This window comes from Phocoena phocoena, chromosome 12, assembly GCF_963924675.1.
Source record: "Phocoena phocoena chromosome 12, mPhoPho1.1, whole genome shotgun sequence".
NCBI classification, from domain to species: domain Eukaryota; kingdom Metazoa; phylum Chordata; class Mammalia; order Artiodactyla; family Phocoenidae; genus Phocoena; species Phocoena phocoena.
In genome coordinates, this window is record NC_089230.1 from 66683425 (window position 1) to 66700220 (window position 16796).

The 16796-nt window shown below is 41.2% G+C and overlaps 1 protein-coding gene across 1 annotated transcript in view; it reads left to right on the forward strand.

The window, feature by feature from the left end:
• Positions 1-16796, forward strand: part of MDN1 (midasin AAA ATPase 1) — a 152735-nt gene that overhangs the window by 62486 nt on the left and 73453 nt on the right. The window contains exons 32-40 of the mRNA XM_065888608.1: positions 960-1104; positions 2895-3024; positions 7188-7406; positions 8069-8266; positions 9771-9979; positions 11136-11258; positions 13143-13340; positions 14627-14734; positions 15095-15283. Of these exons, the coding sequence (XP_065744680.1) occupies positions 960-1104; positions 2895-3024; positions 7188-7406; positions 8069-8266; positions 9771-9979; positions 11136-11258; positions 13143-13340; positions 14627-14734; positions 15095-15283 (1519 nt within the window). The remainder of the gene's footprint in view (positions 1-959; positions 1105-2894; positions 3025-7187; positions 7407-8068; positions 8267-9770; positions 9980-11135; positions 11259-13142; positions 13341-14626; positions 14735-15094; positions 15284-16796) is intronic.

Below are 16796 nucleotides of genomic sequence, written 5' to 3' on the forward strand. Positions count from 1 at the left end.
GGGATCGAACCCTGGGCCCCAGCAGTGCGGTTGCCAAGAGTCCTAACCACTGGACCGCCAGGATGTCCCCTAATTCGAGTTTTAGTAAATTTACTGAGTTTTGCAGCCACCACAATTCAGTTTACATTTTTATCATCCCAGTAGCATCCCTCCTGTGCATTTACAGTTTATCTTTGATGCCACCTCCTGCTCCAGGCAACTCCTCATCCACTTCATGTCTGTATAGATTTGTCTTTTCAGGAGATTTCATATAAATGGTCTCTTCTTTAACTTTGCGTCAATGTTTTGAGGTCCCTCCATGGTATAGCCTATATCATTAGTGTGTTCCTTTTTGTTCCTCATAGTATTTCATTGTGTAGATAATACCATATTTTTTTATCTATTCACCTCTTCTTGGTACTTGGGTTGTTTCTATATCTGTGAATAATGCTGCCATGAACACTTGCATGCTAGGCTCCCATTTTTTATTTAATTTATTTTAAAATATTTATTTATTTGGTGGTGCCAGGTCTTAGTTGTGGCTCACCGGCTCCTTAGTTGCAGCAGGTGGTCTCCTTAGTTGTAGCATGCGAACTCTTAGCTGCGGCATGCATGTGGGATCTAGTTCCCTGACCAGGGATCAAAACCAGGCCCCCTGCATTGGGAGTGTGGAGTCTTATCCACTGTGCCGCCAGGGAAGTTAGGCTCCCATTTTTTAAGAAGTTAGGCTCCCATTTTTTAAAACAAGTGTCTTGATGTAAGTGGGAAAAGGACTTCTTTTTCTTTTGATCAGAACTGTTGTTCCACTACATAGGAATAGGGATAACTATTCACTTTGAAGTTTGTGGCAGGAAACCATTAACTAAAGTGAAAGCTCAGCAAAGGAGATGACTTTTTTTTCCCTTTTTGAGAACACTGAAGACCACAGAATAGAATACAGAAGGCTTTTCTAATCTGACATTCTCCAATTTTTCTTGTAGTGTCCTCGAGGTGGAAAAGTCTCTGTTATTAGCTGAGAAAGGCAACCTAGAGGACAAGGATAATGAGGTAGAGCTGTTGACTGCTGGGAAGAAATTCCGTATCTTGGCAACCATGAACCCCGGGGGTGACTTCGGGAAAAAAGAGGTAAAACTGTGCTCTTGAAGCATAATTTTTTTCTGCCTTTTGACCTCAGCTCACTGTACCCATAAATACAGTATGTAAAAATGGGTCTGGAATTTTATGTGGTAAAAACTGAGTAAAAGATAAAAATCCAGAGAGAGCCATTATAAGGTTGAAAAATAATTCTGACAGATAAAACGTTTCCTTATTTGATGTCTCACTTTTGTATGTGCCTGAAATTTCATTATTTCAATCACTTTGCCTGGCTTTTTACATACCTTAAGGTAACAAAGTCTCATGAGAGCTCTGTGTGGAAGTTATTACGCTAGTTTTATGGATGAGAAAAGTTGAAACTGAAGTTTATTCTCCCGTTCTGCTTCTAGAGTCTACTCTGTTAAACACGGGAGTGGTGATATGAATGACTTAAAGTGACAAAAAAGCCGTCACAGTCAGGATCCTGTCCTGGTTTTGCAGGTGGAGAGTATCTGTTCCCTCAGGGGTCGTGTGGGTCCCCCTCAGACTGTTGGTAAAGGAAAGGGTGAGGGTGATTTCTTCTGTTCAGAAGGTGGTATGAGGGTCCCCCAAGCCCCACGGCTTCCAGGCTCACGAAGCCTCTCAGTGGAGAAGTCTGCGTTGTGTGTGGGACCCTGGTGTGTTCAGGTTAGGGAAAGGGTAGTGTGGTAGTAGATCAGGATGATGAGCAGAAATGGGTTGATCGGGAGTGAAAGTAGTTAAGATTCTTGGTAACTTGGTGGCTGCCTGAAATATGGAAATGATATTTAGGGCCTGATTTTCCTCAGTAGGGTAAGAAGAAAGATGATCACTGTGCTTTGGGAAATGTACTGGAGGGAAGAAATAACATACAGCACAGTTTCAAAGTATGAAAACAGGCGCTGTGGCACATGGAAATAGCACAGAAAGATCTGATGTCAAGGATGTATGTGTTAACTTGCCTGTCAGGTTAGCTTAAGTTTTTTTTAGACAGAGATTGCCGGCTTTTACCGAAGGGAAAGATAGCTTTTGGTTCTGCCTGCCTTGCTGCAGAGGGAGGTGGGATCCTGGAACCATGATCCTGCTCAGCCGAGATGGTGCTGAGCAGCACATGCGACCCCTGGTGCCTTTGCTGAGCTGCTCCTGGGTCCAGGCGTTGCTCCTGGTCCTGCTGTGCTAGGCCAGGTAGGCGGAGGATGGAGTTGATCTGTCCAGTAAAAGAAAATCGTTGGTGAACTTTTGTGAGCGGGTGTTATCTGACCTAGGGGGAGGGTAGGATGAATCCAGACTGAGGGCAAAGGCCCTGAGACTGGAGGACTAAACAGTTCTTTGTCATACAAGAGGTAAGTATATACCTGTTTGCAATTTCACTCCCTTTGAGCCACATCAAAGTTTTCTCCTTCTACTTCAGACAGCTCTCCCCCATGGGAAGATAGCGTTTATTTTCTCCAAACCACCAGTCAAGTAGCTGAAGGGAAAGTAAAGGGAAGGGCCTTTGCTTAGGGGAAAGTGTTGGGGTTTGGAAGTCATCTACGGGGGCTGAATCCTTCTTGCACCACAGACTCTATAAGACCTTGAAGTTCTCTACCATGATTATAAAGAAAGGGGTGGTAGTACGAGCTCGGGGAGTGTGGTGGAGATAATGAGATGACATGTGGAAGGAGCTGGACAAATAGGTGTTCAGTGAATTATAGACAGTAGTAGAGGTGATAAAAGAAGCATTGGGTACCTGCCACATTCACAGCCAGCATTCATTCAAAGGATTTGTTTTCTAGCTTTCCTCATAGGTATTAAATTCACATTAGAATTTGTGTTCTTTGTAGCTGTCTCCTGCCTTAAGAAACCGTTTTACAGAAATATGGTGCCCTCAAAGCACAAGCCGTGAAGACTTAACTCAGATTATCAGCCATAATCTTCACCCAGGATTGTCTCTGGGCAGAACAGATCATAAAGGTGAGAGTGTTCGGGTGGTGCCGGTGGGGTGGGTGTGTGTGTTGGAGGGAGGGGAATAGCATGTTTAGCAGTAGGTGTGTATGGCCTGTTCTATGGAGAAGTGATAACAAATAGAGAGATCTAAGGAAGACGTGATACTAGCCTGTTGCCCTCTACCGAAGTATCCCTTCTTCACCTTGCTTCCATCACCGGGTTACTACATTTTAGCTTTCTGATTGTTTCACCTGTCGGCCATCTTTATGTATAAGGCATATTTGTTGGCTAAAGATAAGGAAATATGGTTTAAATTTTAATCATTACCACCGTTAGAAAATGTTCATAGAATTTTAAACTGCATTTCCTTAGTAGTTGTCACTTTTTTATTTTAAATTTTCCTTTTATTATGAAAATTTCAAACACAAGGAAAATAGAGTAGTATTTTAAAAATTCTCATAGACTTGTAACCTAAATTTAATAATTCTTAAAATATCCAGTAAGAGCCAAAACATTTATTATACTTTTTTTTTTTTTTTTTTTTTCAAATTGAGCCTAGATTGCCCTGATTAATCCCATATTCTCGGCATTGAATGGGCTAAATTCAGGACCTAGATCTGGTTCTAAGCCTTAATACAAACCCTAAAACAAGTAGTTTTTTGGATCATTTTGCCTCTCTGTCTTAAAGAATATAAAAGGATGTCTGCTTCTTTGAGATTGAGGTTCATGGATATGTTCAGCTTTTTAAAGGCACGCTAAAGCACAGCTTCAAAAACAGGTAGGATGGCTGTGGAGAGTAGGTGCATGGGTCCCAGCCTCATCTGTGGTATATTAGGAAAGATCGGCTCTTTAGTCACCTGAGCACAGACTTCCTTTTAAGAAGGGCCTTTACTGAACCTCAGTATTCACGGGTGTACACAGTGCTGTCTGAACAGCTGGAGTTCCCCTGGCTCCACCAATATCACAGCTACTCAGTGGTGCAGAATTGACTAAGCCTGCGATTCCCAAACTCACCTGGACAACTTGTTTAAATACAGCTTGCAGGGCCCTGCACCCAGGGCTTCTGATTCAGTCGGTCTGGTGTAGGGCATGAGAATTTGCCTTCCTAACAAGTTCCCAGGTGGTCCAATAATATTGGTCTATAGCCCACAATCAGAACTTGTGTGTTACCTTGGTTGTGTGCATTGGTGCACTTATGGTGAAAATTCAACTAAAAAGAGGAGGAGAAGACAGAAATTGTTAAGCTGGCATGGTTTGTCTTTCGGCTCTGGGTTGGGACTGGGTCGCCCAAGGAAGTAACCTCTGAATCTCATATGGGCTGCTTACTCTTCTGAGGAACTTGGATTGTGATAAGAATGGCGGAGGATGCAACTGCTGTTAAGCTGCCATGTTTGCTGCATCATCGGTGCTTTTCATGTTTAACTGAGCAAACTGTTCCTCCACAGGGCATAAGCACTGGGACCCCTAGGACTTATTCTGAGCCTTATGGCTTGTCCTTAAGGAGCTTGTTTACTCCATGCTTTCCAGGCTGCATGGCAGCAGACATCCCTGGGGAGGCATTAGAGACTCTGAGGGAACATGGAGCATGAGGGAGAAGTGGCTTAATAATTTATATCAGTCTTTTCATTTGGAAATGGATCAGGGTGGCACAGCATAAAAACATTTTTTAAATTGTGTAATATAAAACAGGAAATTAGGGAGTTCCCTGGCAGTCCAGTGGTTAGGACTCCATGCTACCACTGTAGAGGGGCACAGGTTCGATCCCTGGTTAGGGAACAAAGATCCCACGAGCCGCACACCGCCAAAAAAAAAAAGGAAACTAGACATAGCTTTTCCCCAGATTTTCTTTAAGGATATATATGATTAATTGAATTTAATATTTCAACTATTATGGATTCTAAATTGATTTAGGGTATTTAAGATATATTTACTGCATCGTCTTAATGAAAATATAAATACCACTGTGGGTACCACTTACTTTCTCTATTATTTTTGGTTCACAAATCTCTATAGTAGTATTATGCATACATGGATAATATAACAAAAAAAGATTCTGTAATGAAACCTTTTCTATATTTGACGTATTGATGAAATTGATGTATTTAAAAAAAAATTGATCTCTGAAGGGCATGTGGGCTGCTTTTGCCATTCTCAAACTCTCATTGACCAGTATTTCTCAAAGCATTCTCTTTTCATTAAAATGACATATTGTTCAGAGCTTTTCTTTGAGTTGTATTTCTAGAAGTAGAAATTAGGAACTTCCGAGCTCCCATCGGTTGTGGCCAGATTGCTCTCCAGAAAGTTGGCCCCATTCACAGTGCTGCCAGCAGCTTAATTAGTTCCCTGACTAGGGATTGAACCCAGGCCCCAATACTGAGAGCGTCAAGTCCCAACCACTGGACTGCCAGGGAATTCCTGTCATTTTTTTTCTTTTTAATTACAATGAAATCTGTTATTTTATCCTTGTTAATTTAATGGATATTCTAAAATTTCATTTTCTTTTATTACTAGTGAATGGAACATTCTCTGTAGTTTATTTAAAAATAACTATTATTTTACACATTGCTATTTGTATATTTTTGCATAATATTCCTTAATATATTTATCATGTAGGTTTCTCTTTTCTGTTATCTTCAATATTTGTTGTTAAAAAATACATATCTGGGGCTTCCCTGGTGGCGCAGTGGTTGGGAGTCTGCCTGCCGATGCAGGGGAAACAGGTTCGTGCCCCGGTCCGGGAAGATCCCACATGCCGCGGAGCGGCTGGGCCCGTGAGCCACGGCTGCTGAGCCTGCGCGTCTGGAGCCTGTGCTCCGCAATGGGAGAGGCCACAACAGTGAGAGGCCCGCCTACTGCAAAAATCAAAAAACAAAACAAACAAACAAAAATACATATATGAACCCATCCCATCCACTTTATCTCTGATGATCTTCTGTTTAATAGTCATGATTTAATTTCTCTTTATTAATGGATAAATTATTTCATTTTCCTTAAGTCCTTGATTTACGTCAGATTTTTTCCACTCTGAAATGTGGATCTAGGTACTCATGTTTAACATCTAGCTTTTGAAACAGTATTTAATTTCTTTCCTCGTTAACTAGACTTTCCCCCATGAGTTGTCATTTTACGTTCTTTCTTAAGATTTGTGTTTTTTTCTGTAATTAGTGTTTTTCTTCTAACCAGTTTGCAGTGTAGCTTGAAAGCTGTTACTGTATAGTCTACTTTTTATTACAGCAGTGCTGATTCCTCATCATAGTTTCTTTTTAAAAAACATTCCTTGGGCTTCCCTGGTGGCGCAGTGGTTGAGAGTCCGCCTGACGATGCAGGGGACACGAGTTCGTGCCCCGGTCTGGGAAGATCCCACATGCCGCAGAGCGGCTGGGCCCGTGAGCCATGGCCGCTGAGCCTGCACGTCCGGAGCCTGTGCTCCGCAACGGGAGAGGCCACAACAGTGAGAGGCCCGCGTACCGCAAAAAAAAAAAAAAAAAAAAAAAAAAACATTCCTTGGTATTCATACTTTTTAGATAAATGTTTACTATTGACTTTAGAAGTTATATGAAGTACTCTACTAAATTTGATTGTCATTGCTTTGAATGTCTGTGTATGACTTATTTTGTTTCCAGACAAATATTTTACAATATGAAATTGTGAAAATTAGAACAGTCATTAACTTGAACCACGAAACATAATTTGTGAATCCTCTAATTTGCTAAATTGTGATGGATGAACAGATGGACCAAACAAACAAAAAACCTAGACTAAATGCCACTGAAATCATGATAATCCCCATTCCACTGAATCAGCTAAAAATATAAATAAATCTGTATGTTTTCTAAAATCATTGTGTCTTGTCTTCAAAATTGTATCTGAACACGAACCAAATGAATACTTTATTTCTTTGAGCTGTTTTCAGGGTGCTTTCTTAGACTTTAATTCTCAAAGTTTTCTTTCTGGTGTTTTTTTGTTTGTTTGTTTTGGTAGGGGTAGAATGCTGTTCTTGAACCCTATGGGAATGTGATTAAAGCCGTGGACCCCATTTGCTTAGAAAAAGTATTAATGTACATTCACAAAAATTTGCATATAATCTCATGAAACATAGATCCCTTTTAAACCATCAGTGGGCCCCAGGTTGCAAATCCCTGTCCGGCGTCTTCCCAAACAGCAAATACCTTTGCTTTCTTGTGTCTTAGGGGCTGACATAGCTGAGGTGATGCTGGATTTCACTGACTGGCTGACCCACCAAGAGTTTGGCCGAAGGTGTGTGGTCAGTATCAGAGATATCCTGTCCTGGGTTAACTTCATGAACACAATGGGGGAGGAAGCTGCTTTGAAAAGGCCGGAGACCATCTCCACAGTGACGTCTTTTGTCCACGCCGCCTGCCTGGTGTACATAGATGGAATAGGTTCAGGTATGTTGTCTGTTAGCTGGTGAGAACAAGGGGGTGAGGGTAGAGGGGACTGTGAGGTGGAGCAAGCCCAGACCTCTGAGCCAGATGCCTTTAACATTTCCAAGACTCACAGTGGCTCTCTTGTTCTTTTACTCTTTTTGAGAGGCAATTGGTGTAAAAGGTATGCGAAAACTTTTCGTTGCTTATAGACCAGGGATTTAGTAAATGTGAAGCAGCGCTTATGATAGAAAGAAGGCTGCTGGGAGCGCTCGTGCTCCTGAAGAGCGTCACATGGCACCTCTGAATGCGGTCATTCAGAGTTCACGGGCCTGAATCCTGTGGTTGGTTTTAAGCTTACTACAGTTTTATTAAATTTAACGTTTAAGTTTTTTTCAGCTATGAAAATTAGAAATACAGCCCACATGACTAAAAGTACCATATTAGTTACTCTTTTCTCCAGACTGATTTCTCACAGAGTGACTGGAGTGCTTTACTGAATAAGCTGCTGCTGAATTGATGACGTGACAGTTGTGGGGAGAGGGGAGTCACACTCCTTCTTAGGGCTGGTTATACTAGCAATCGTATTTTGGCTGTGATTCAGGAGCCCGTCCTAGAGTTCCTGCTGAGTGGTTGTGAAGCTGGGTGCCCTGCTGTTGTTTGATGGACCAATCCTCTTCCTTTAGGGGTAACTTCATCTGGGTTTGGTACAGCTCTCTTGGCTCGCAAAGAATGTCTGAAATTCCTAATCAAGAAACTTTCCAAGGTCGTCCGACTTACAGAAAGTCAGAAAAACGAATTGAAGATTTATGACAGACTCAAAGCCAAAGAATTCACTGGGATAGATAACCTTTGGGGAATTCATCCATTTTTTATACCAAGGGGTAAGAATGATTTTAAATAAATAAGATTCTCTTCTTGTGGTTTACAAATACTTGACCTTTATTGTGACTTTTAACTTTACTATATCATGATTACTTTTGAACTAGATATCTGAGTTAGAATCTGACTTGGCGTAATCATAATTGTGTGAGTGGTTAAAAAATATATAACAGGCATATAAAAATAGAAAATACAGTCTTTAATACATAAGTAAATTGTCCCATAAAAATGCATTTATATGTTTATTATTTGGTGCTCAAAACAAGACCTTTCCTATAGTGGTAATTCAGCCCATAATGTTTCAACTATAGAACTTTATCACCTTTTACAAAAACAGTTTTGTGAACCCTTGAGGGCGGGTGTCACTCATCTTCCTGTCCCTGGCATCTGCCACATAGCCTAGCAGTCATAGGCATTCAGAGAATGTCTGCTGAGTGAGTGAATGGATGAATAAATGAGTGATTAAATAGGAAATGCAGGTGGATTTCAGTTCTAATCCTTGCTCTTATTAGGTTGCCTCTGTCAAATATTTAAATGAGGCAGTTATATTAGATATCTTTCCAGGGCACTCTGGACTTTTCGGATCGTTGCTTCTCTAGCAGAGTCATCTATTTCTTGTCCCTTCTTTCCTCTCTGTGTCGAAAATTGTTGAGTGCCTGGAATGTGTAGAGGTGCAGTGGCAGTTAGCGGGGGTTCAGTGGTGAACTAAACCAGCCTAGCTTCCAGGCTGAATGGAACATTGCCTCTTTCCCTCTCCCTCTTCAACAGTACTGTCTTCATCCCTGATGGGGTTCCCCCGTGATCTAACCATTAGGTCCCTTCCCTAAGCCATCATGGTAGTATTCAGTTCTCTCGTGTAGGAGCTGTGTGCTTGTGGCCTGGGACTGGGGTGGTCCTTGCTTCTGCTTCCGTAGCTGAGGTAATAAATGTTTTCCTAGCCCCACTGCCTCCAAACTGATGTACCAACAGCTTCTGCCAGGAGACATAGTGGCATAAATATTAAGCCTTCTAAGACTGTTATTAGTCCTGCACTTCAGCTGTATTATGGGTTAAGGATGCATCCTGAATTGTCTTGGTGGCCTAAAAACCTTGGATGAAATTGTTTATATGGGCTTATATACCAAGCGTCCACTTGACTTTTAGGAAAATACAAGTATAAGGTAAATTGTACAAGTACATGTAGTAGTAATTCCAGGTGTAGGTTGTGAAAGGAAAGAAGTATGCTTGCAGTTTCGACCTATAGGAGTATGTATAGATGTAGGTGTAGGAAGTGCCGAGATCTGTGTAGTAGGCACAGTTGAAGAAAGTATGCTGCTGGCTCTTCCTGGAAAGCATTTCATGGACCCAAAAGTGAGGAAATATCAAAATAGGGCTAAGCGTTTTCACCACAGATGGTACTTCACTGACTGACAGTCTACTTGGTGGATTCTTTTAATCTCCAGTTGATATATATGTATGATTTGGTGATGTCCAGCTTATATGTGGCTTTTCTTTTCTCCACTTCAGGACCTGTCTTGCACAGGAATAATATCGCCGACTATGCACTCAGCGCGGGCACCACAGCTATGAATGCCCAGAGGCTCTTAAGAGCTACAAAACTGAACAAACCTATCCTCTTGGAGGGCTCCCCTGGTGTGGGCAAGACGAGCTTGGTGGGAGCCTTAGCCAAGGCTTCAGGCAACACACTTGTCCGAATCAACTTGTCAGAGCAGACGGTAAGCTTAAGTCATGCTACAGCTGATGGGGGTAGGTGTAGGGAGTAATGTTTTTATCTGTTTTTTGTTTGTTTTTGTTTTTGGGTTTTTTTGTGGTACGCGGGCCTCTCACTGTTGTGGCCTCTCCCGTTGCGGAGCACAGGCTCCAGACGCGCAGGCTCAGCGGCCATGGCTCACGGGCCCAGCCACTCAGTGGCCTGTGGGATCTTCCCGGACCGGGGCACGAACCTGTTTCCCCTGCATCGGCAGGCGGACTCCCAACCACTGCGCCACCAGGGAAGCCCTGTTTTTATCTATTTATAGAGTTTTCTAGCCAGAAATAATCACGATGTCAGAACCCCAAATATTTCGTGGTGATAAAGACCATAGCAACATGACCCACAAACCTAATTCTCCTTTTGTGTTCATTAATAGATGACACATGTAGTAGTATTCTCTCTGGATGCTTTATTGTAATTCTTTTTTTTTTTTTGCGGTACGCGGGCCTGTCACTGTTGTGGCCTCTCCCGTTGCGGAGCACAGGCTCTGGACGCGCAGGCTCAGCGGCCATGGCTTACAGGCCCAGCCGCTCCGCGGCATGTGGGATCTTCCCAGACTAGGGCATGAACCCGTGTCCCCTGCATCGGCAAGCAGACTCTCAACCACTGCGCCACCAGGGAAGCCCTGTAATTCTCTTTTGAGAGGGAATCACTCATTTCAGTTTTTATTGTAATACAGCCTCTCTATTTTTGTCCTTTCTAAAAATATCAATTACAGATAAAATGACCCTTTAAACAATCGTATGAAAATATGGGACAGAGATGACAAATTAAATAATCTCCTGGGATGGGGTCTGGGAGGAGGGCCTGGGCATTGTTTTTGGTGTGTGTGGTTTTTGTTTTTTAAGGTCACCAATTTATTTCCAGGTACATCCAATGTTGAGAACTATTGATCTAGAGCTCCAGTTGATAGATGCTTAGACTATTGTGATGATAAGATGCTTGGGGCATATCTGGGCTCCTGGTAAAGAGTTCTGGGATTGATTAGTTCTCTCTTGGGGGTAAGACTAAAAAGTGGTACAAGGCCTAAGTATTTACCATTTTACGTTTGGGGTCTTGAGATCTAGTTCATTTTCTGTGTAATGTTGGCTTTTCTCCATTTCTTCCTCCTCTCAAAGGACATCACAGACCTGTTTGGAGCAGATCTACCTGTTGAAGGTGGCAAGGGAGGAGAGTTTGCCTGGCGCGATGGCCCCTTGCTGGCAGCCTTGAAGGCAGGCCATTGGATTGTGTTGGATGAGGTGAGAGGACGGCCCATTGTGCCAACGTGGGACTACAAGTGTGAGAAATGGGGGTGGGGGCAGAACTTTTCGAGGCTTGAGGGCATTTCGCAATGGATGATCATGCTCTTGGCTAGTAAAGGCAAATTCTCTGATGAAAAGAATCCTCCGTGGTCTCTTTTATGAATAAGAAAAGTCACTTGTCAGAAAGCATATACAGAACTCCCCCCATGTATAGGGTTGGCCAGAAAGTTCGTTTGGGTTTTCCCATAGCATCTTACGGAAAACCAAATGAACTTTTTGGCCAACCCAATATAACCTACAAACTCTCCTACTTTCGTGAGCTAGCCTCCAGAAAAAGTGCCTCTTCACTAGTTTTATGCTCTAGTCGCTGGCAGGCTTGCTGTATTTGTATTTATTTTCAGAGATAAACATAGTTTACAAATAGTGCCAACCACCTCATTTCAGCAGAGAGGCTGGGGAAAGTTATAGTAGGAAGAGACATAGAAAAATGGTGAGAAAATGGTCAATGTTATATGTGCACATGGGATAAATTAATGACCAGAAAAACAGAGCACATCATGTGATATGTGATAAGTGTCGAATCTCTGACTGACAGGTAGCTAGAGAGATATGGAGAAGTGAGGCACAAAATAAAAAAATTGAAGGTTGTGGCCAAAGGATTTGAGTTAGTTCGGGATGTGCAATGTCAGTTCCGGAAAAGGGGAGCAAGTGGTTGTGTAGCTTAAATGATTTGAGTGATGAAAGTGCCACAGATGACTTTTGACACAGACCCCGGCAGGTTCCCTAGATTCAGACTCCCCTTGCGTCTGCAGTAAGGGGGATGGATTTCTTTTCTGCTGAGCTGCTTCCTAATTACCAGATATTAAAGAGAAGGAGGGTTTTGGTTTTTGTTTTATTCCCCCCAGATTTTTTTGAAAAAGATATGTGATAGAATAATCATCAGCCAGGGAAAAAAGAGTGCCTTGTTTCAAAGCTAGAAGACTACTGACCATAGTCATATTTTGTGGAAATGCACATAGGGCCTGCAAGGCATTCTGGCCTTGCAGTCACACATAAGAGCAGCTTTTAGAACTTGACCTGTATGTGGGTATATAGCAGAGTCTGTGTTTTGAGTGCTTATGTAAGCATGACACTTGAAATTCTAATATAGTCTGATTTTTGGCCCATTTGTATTTTACTGATTCACATTTCACAGTTGAATTTTTCCATGTTACGTAAAAACCACCCATGCTTCACATCCCTGAGCTCTGAACTTAGCATCTGAGGACCTCCATTCTGCTCTTTTCATTTCTGGCGCTCGCACAAATCCTCGTGTTTGTTCTTGTTGTTCACAAAACTGTTGGCATAGTTAGATCTACTTTATGTAGTTTATATCATGACTTTGAAGCCCATTTGGAGAGTTTATTCAGTATTTGAGCTGGGAAGGATGTTTATTTAAGTATGTAAAGAGCTATCTTACTTCACCTTAAAAAAATCCCAGAGCGAAAGTGAGATATCTTTGTATTGGAAAGTTTCTTTTGTAAGCTATGATTTATAAAGTAGGCCAGTATAGGAGCAGATAATGGATACAGTTTTATTTTTGAGACTAATTTAACTGCTTTAAAAAATTTTAACCTACATACTCAGTTTACTTCAAATTATTATTACTTATTATTATTTACTTATTATTGCTATTTTATACACCCCAAATTTCTCTAACATATATATGAAATAATAGGATGAGTACACATCAGTTCAGCTTGAGAAGCAGAGTGTTACCAATGTTGCTTGAACTCCTTCCCCCTTGAGGATAAGACTACTTTTTGTGCATATTATTCTTTTGCTTTTTGTAGCAGCTATACAGCATATAAAATAAGTATATGCTCTTTCTTCTCCAAATAGCTTAACCTGGCTTCGCAGTCAGTCTTGGAAGGACTCAATGCTTGTTTTGACCACCGAGGAGAGATCTATATTCCTGAGTTGGGAATGAGCTTTCAAGTGCTGCATGAGAAGACGAAGATTTTTGGTTGTCAAAATCCTTTTAGACAAGGAGGCGGAAGGAAGGGCTTGCCCAGGTCTTTCCTAAATAGGTTTACTCAGGTAAGATTTGCTGTTGCCCCAGAAACCAAAGGTGGTGTCGGGGCAATAATACTGCTGACACATAGCTATGAGGGTGCCCACTCTGAGAATGAGACAGGCTCAGTGTAATGATCTGCTTCTCGATTTCATATCTTTATATGTTGGATATCAATGTGACTGATTCCCATAATCACTTCTCTCCTGCTGCGAATCCTTTGTCTTAGGTCTCAGAAGACCTGGTATGTTATCAGTTGGAGGAAAGTAAGATGACCACTGTCTTGAGGATTCTGTTACTGTGCTCAGAGATTAAGGCCAATCTCTGACCTTTTCAAGTGTATTTGTGATCTGTTAGAACATTAAAAGATTATTTTATAATGAAAATGCATTTAAATCTAAGTAAAATAAAGTATAAAAAACTACCATGAAGAAGAAAAAATCCAGTATTCTCCATACCAAAGTCAACCACTATTAATAGTTGGTATCTTTTCTTATCACCTTTATTCTCATTAGCAGCAGAAGGTGTGTGTGTGTGTGTGTGTACACATAGGCTTACATGTTTTTTTTGTTGTTTGTTTGTGGGGTTTTTTTTGCGGTATGCAGGCCTCTCACTGTTGTGGCCTCTCCCGTTGCGGAGCACAGGCTCTGGACGCACAGGCCCAGCGGCCATGGCTCACAGGCCCAGCCGCTCAGAGGCATGTGGGATCTTCCCGGACTGGGGCGCGAACCCGTGTCCCCTGCATCGGCAGGCGGACTCTCAACCACTGTGCCACCAGGGAAGCCCAAGCTTACGTGTTTTAACATCTTTTTTCAAAGTTTGGCTAATGTAGTAGCTTGGAAATGCTTCTAGATGTTAGCTTTCCTTTATGCCCCATCCCTTGATAATTAAGAATTTACTGAGTATCTTTTAAGAAATTTATTATGAAAAATTTCAGACATATTGAGAAGTTGATCAAATTTTAAAATGAATGCTCATATACCTACCATCTGGATTTTTTAGAGCATTTTACATAATATATAGGAAGTTAAAATTACAAATATACTTAAAAAAATTACTTGCATGTCTTTCTCTAATTAACTAGAATGAAGCTAACAAGAAAACCCTCTTTTGCTCTATATTTCAAAGTTTTTATATAATTCCGTATCCTAAAAATGCAAGAAAAGAAATTTCTATAACTGAAATATATATATTACTGAGGTATTACTACTTTGGTGTTAAATAAAAATTTTACGTAAGTCACAGTAGTCATTTCTGGTGTTTGGTAAAGAGAAACGATGTCATTTTTTCGTGTTATTTTTGGATTTTCTAGGTCTTTGTGGATCCCCTTACAGTAATAGACATGGAGTTCATTGCCAGTACTCTGTTTCCAGCCATTGACAAAAGTATTGTTAAAAAAATGGTTGCTTTCAACAACCAAGTAAGTACCTACGTGTATTATTTGTTCTTTGTTTTTCTGATTTTCTCACTTTCTCAACATGGAACACTAAATTACCAGTCTCCGTAACTAAGGTAAATCACATAGACTTCTAAAAGTTTCTAGTGGAAGGCAAGCTACTCATTTGAGGGTTACAGTAACTCAGTTCTGTTGCATGTATCATTGTCAATGCTTACAGGGTATTCCTGGCATTGAGAAGTCTGGATTGGGAGAAGGAGACATCTGAATCAAGCCTCTTAGTCTCTGTTTTGGATTATGTATGCATTCACGGTACACTGATAGTACTTAATGCAGTGCCTAGCAGTGCTACATGCTTTCCCAGTAAGGGTATTTTCTTTTTAGATTGATCACGAAGTGACTGTCGAGAAGAAATGGGGACAAATAGGAGGACCCTGGGAATTCAACCTCCGGGACCTTTTCCGCTGGTGTCAGTTGATGCTAGTTGACCAGTCCCCTGGGTGTTACGATCCTGGTCAGCATGTGTTTTTGGTCTATGGTGAAAGAATGAGAACCAAGGAAGATAAAGAGAAGGTGAGTTTCATACTTGCTCTTTGCATTTCTTTCCATCTGTAAGTTGATTTCTTCCTGAGGGACAGAAGGGGCGTGTACTCGTTAACAATACCAAACCCAGTAAAGCTGCTTGGAAATTTAGAAGTTACGAGAAGAAACTAAGCATTCACCTGTCTCAGAGTCTGATAGTGTAGTTTGCTTTGGAGGACACAGTTCGCTTGTCCATCTAAAGCCCCATGATTGCAGACCTTCTTTAACAGTATTGCCCTCCATTAATAAAGGCTTGGTCTTTATCACCTTTCCAGGAACAAAAGTGAGAAGCAGGAGGAGACAGGTGATAACCAGTAGAAGAGGAGGGCTTTTTACTTTTAAATAAATGTCAAATTGCAAAGTATTTTATCTAGAAAAGATAAATAGATGAAAAGAGAGAGGAAATTCTGTATCTAAATGGAAGTAAAAATATCCCTTTGTAAGTAGAAAACAACACCAGAATTTCCAATTTAGTAAACCAATAATGTGTGTGTTGCTTTGTGGTATTTCAAGTCCAGTTCATGGAAAATTCACAACAGTTGCAGGTGGGAGGTGCTGTCATGACCTCTTACAGATGAAGATCCAAGGCTCAGAGTCATGGAATCTCAGTGCAGCAAGTGGCAGAGCCAGCTCTCTAGCACAGACCTTTCCACTTTGCCTGCTATTCCTTCTACTGTATCACAGTTGTTTACAAACAAAGTAACTTACAGATTCATGTGAGTTAGAAACAGTAACCTCCTTACTGACCTGAAGATGTGGCTGCCCATGGCACAAGTGACTTTTACACACTTTCATTCGGCTACTAAGAGCACAGATCCCCTTTTATGTGGCATCCAGAGTCTAGCCCAGTGTTAACAACTCATTTATTACATGCAAATGGCTTTCAGTATATTAGGACAAGATGTTCAGTTAGTTTTTTTTTTTTTCCACAAATTTTAATTCACATATCATCCGCTAGTATTTTAATTTCTTCATCCACTTACTGGTTACAGTATATTAACTGTGGCAGGACTGGCCAGTGTTGGGTAATTGATGTTGGTCAGATGATGAGTCACTGTAGGGTGTGGAAGGTTTCCATCACTCCTCCAGTTCATTTGCTGTAGTTGACCAAATGTTTTCTGATGGGGGGGGGTAAAGCTAAGTAAAGTAATAATAGAAGAAGAGGGGCTATAGAAGTATTTGTAATTTTAACTCTGGTATAATATCAGGGAGAGGAGATGATCTGCTGTAGGGTGGGATATAAGGTCAGAAATCGCCTGGACCAAGGAGTAGGTGGTGGGAGCATTTTCTTCTGTGCTGCTTTCAGGCTTTTACTCAGTGTTTGATACTCATTATGATTTTATCTTCGTTGTTTTTATTTTCTGACTTCAGTATACATTGATGAGTATGAATATTGCTGCTTTGTTAGAAACGCACAACTTGTTGTAAATATTTTGGGTGGCTGGAATCTTTGTGGCTGCTATGGGCTAAATTAGTGTTTTTTACACACCCTTATCTTTTCCCC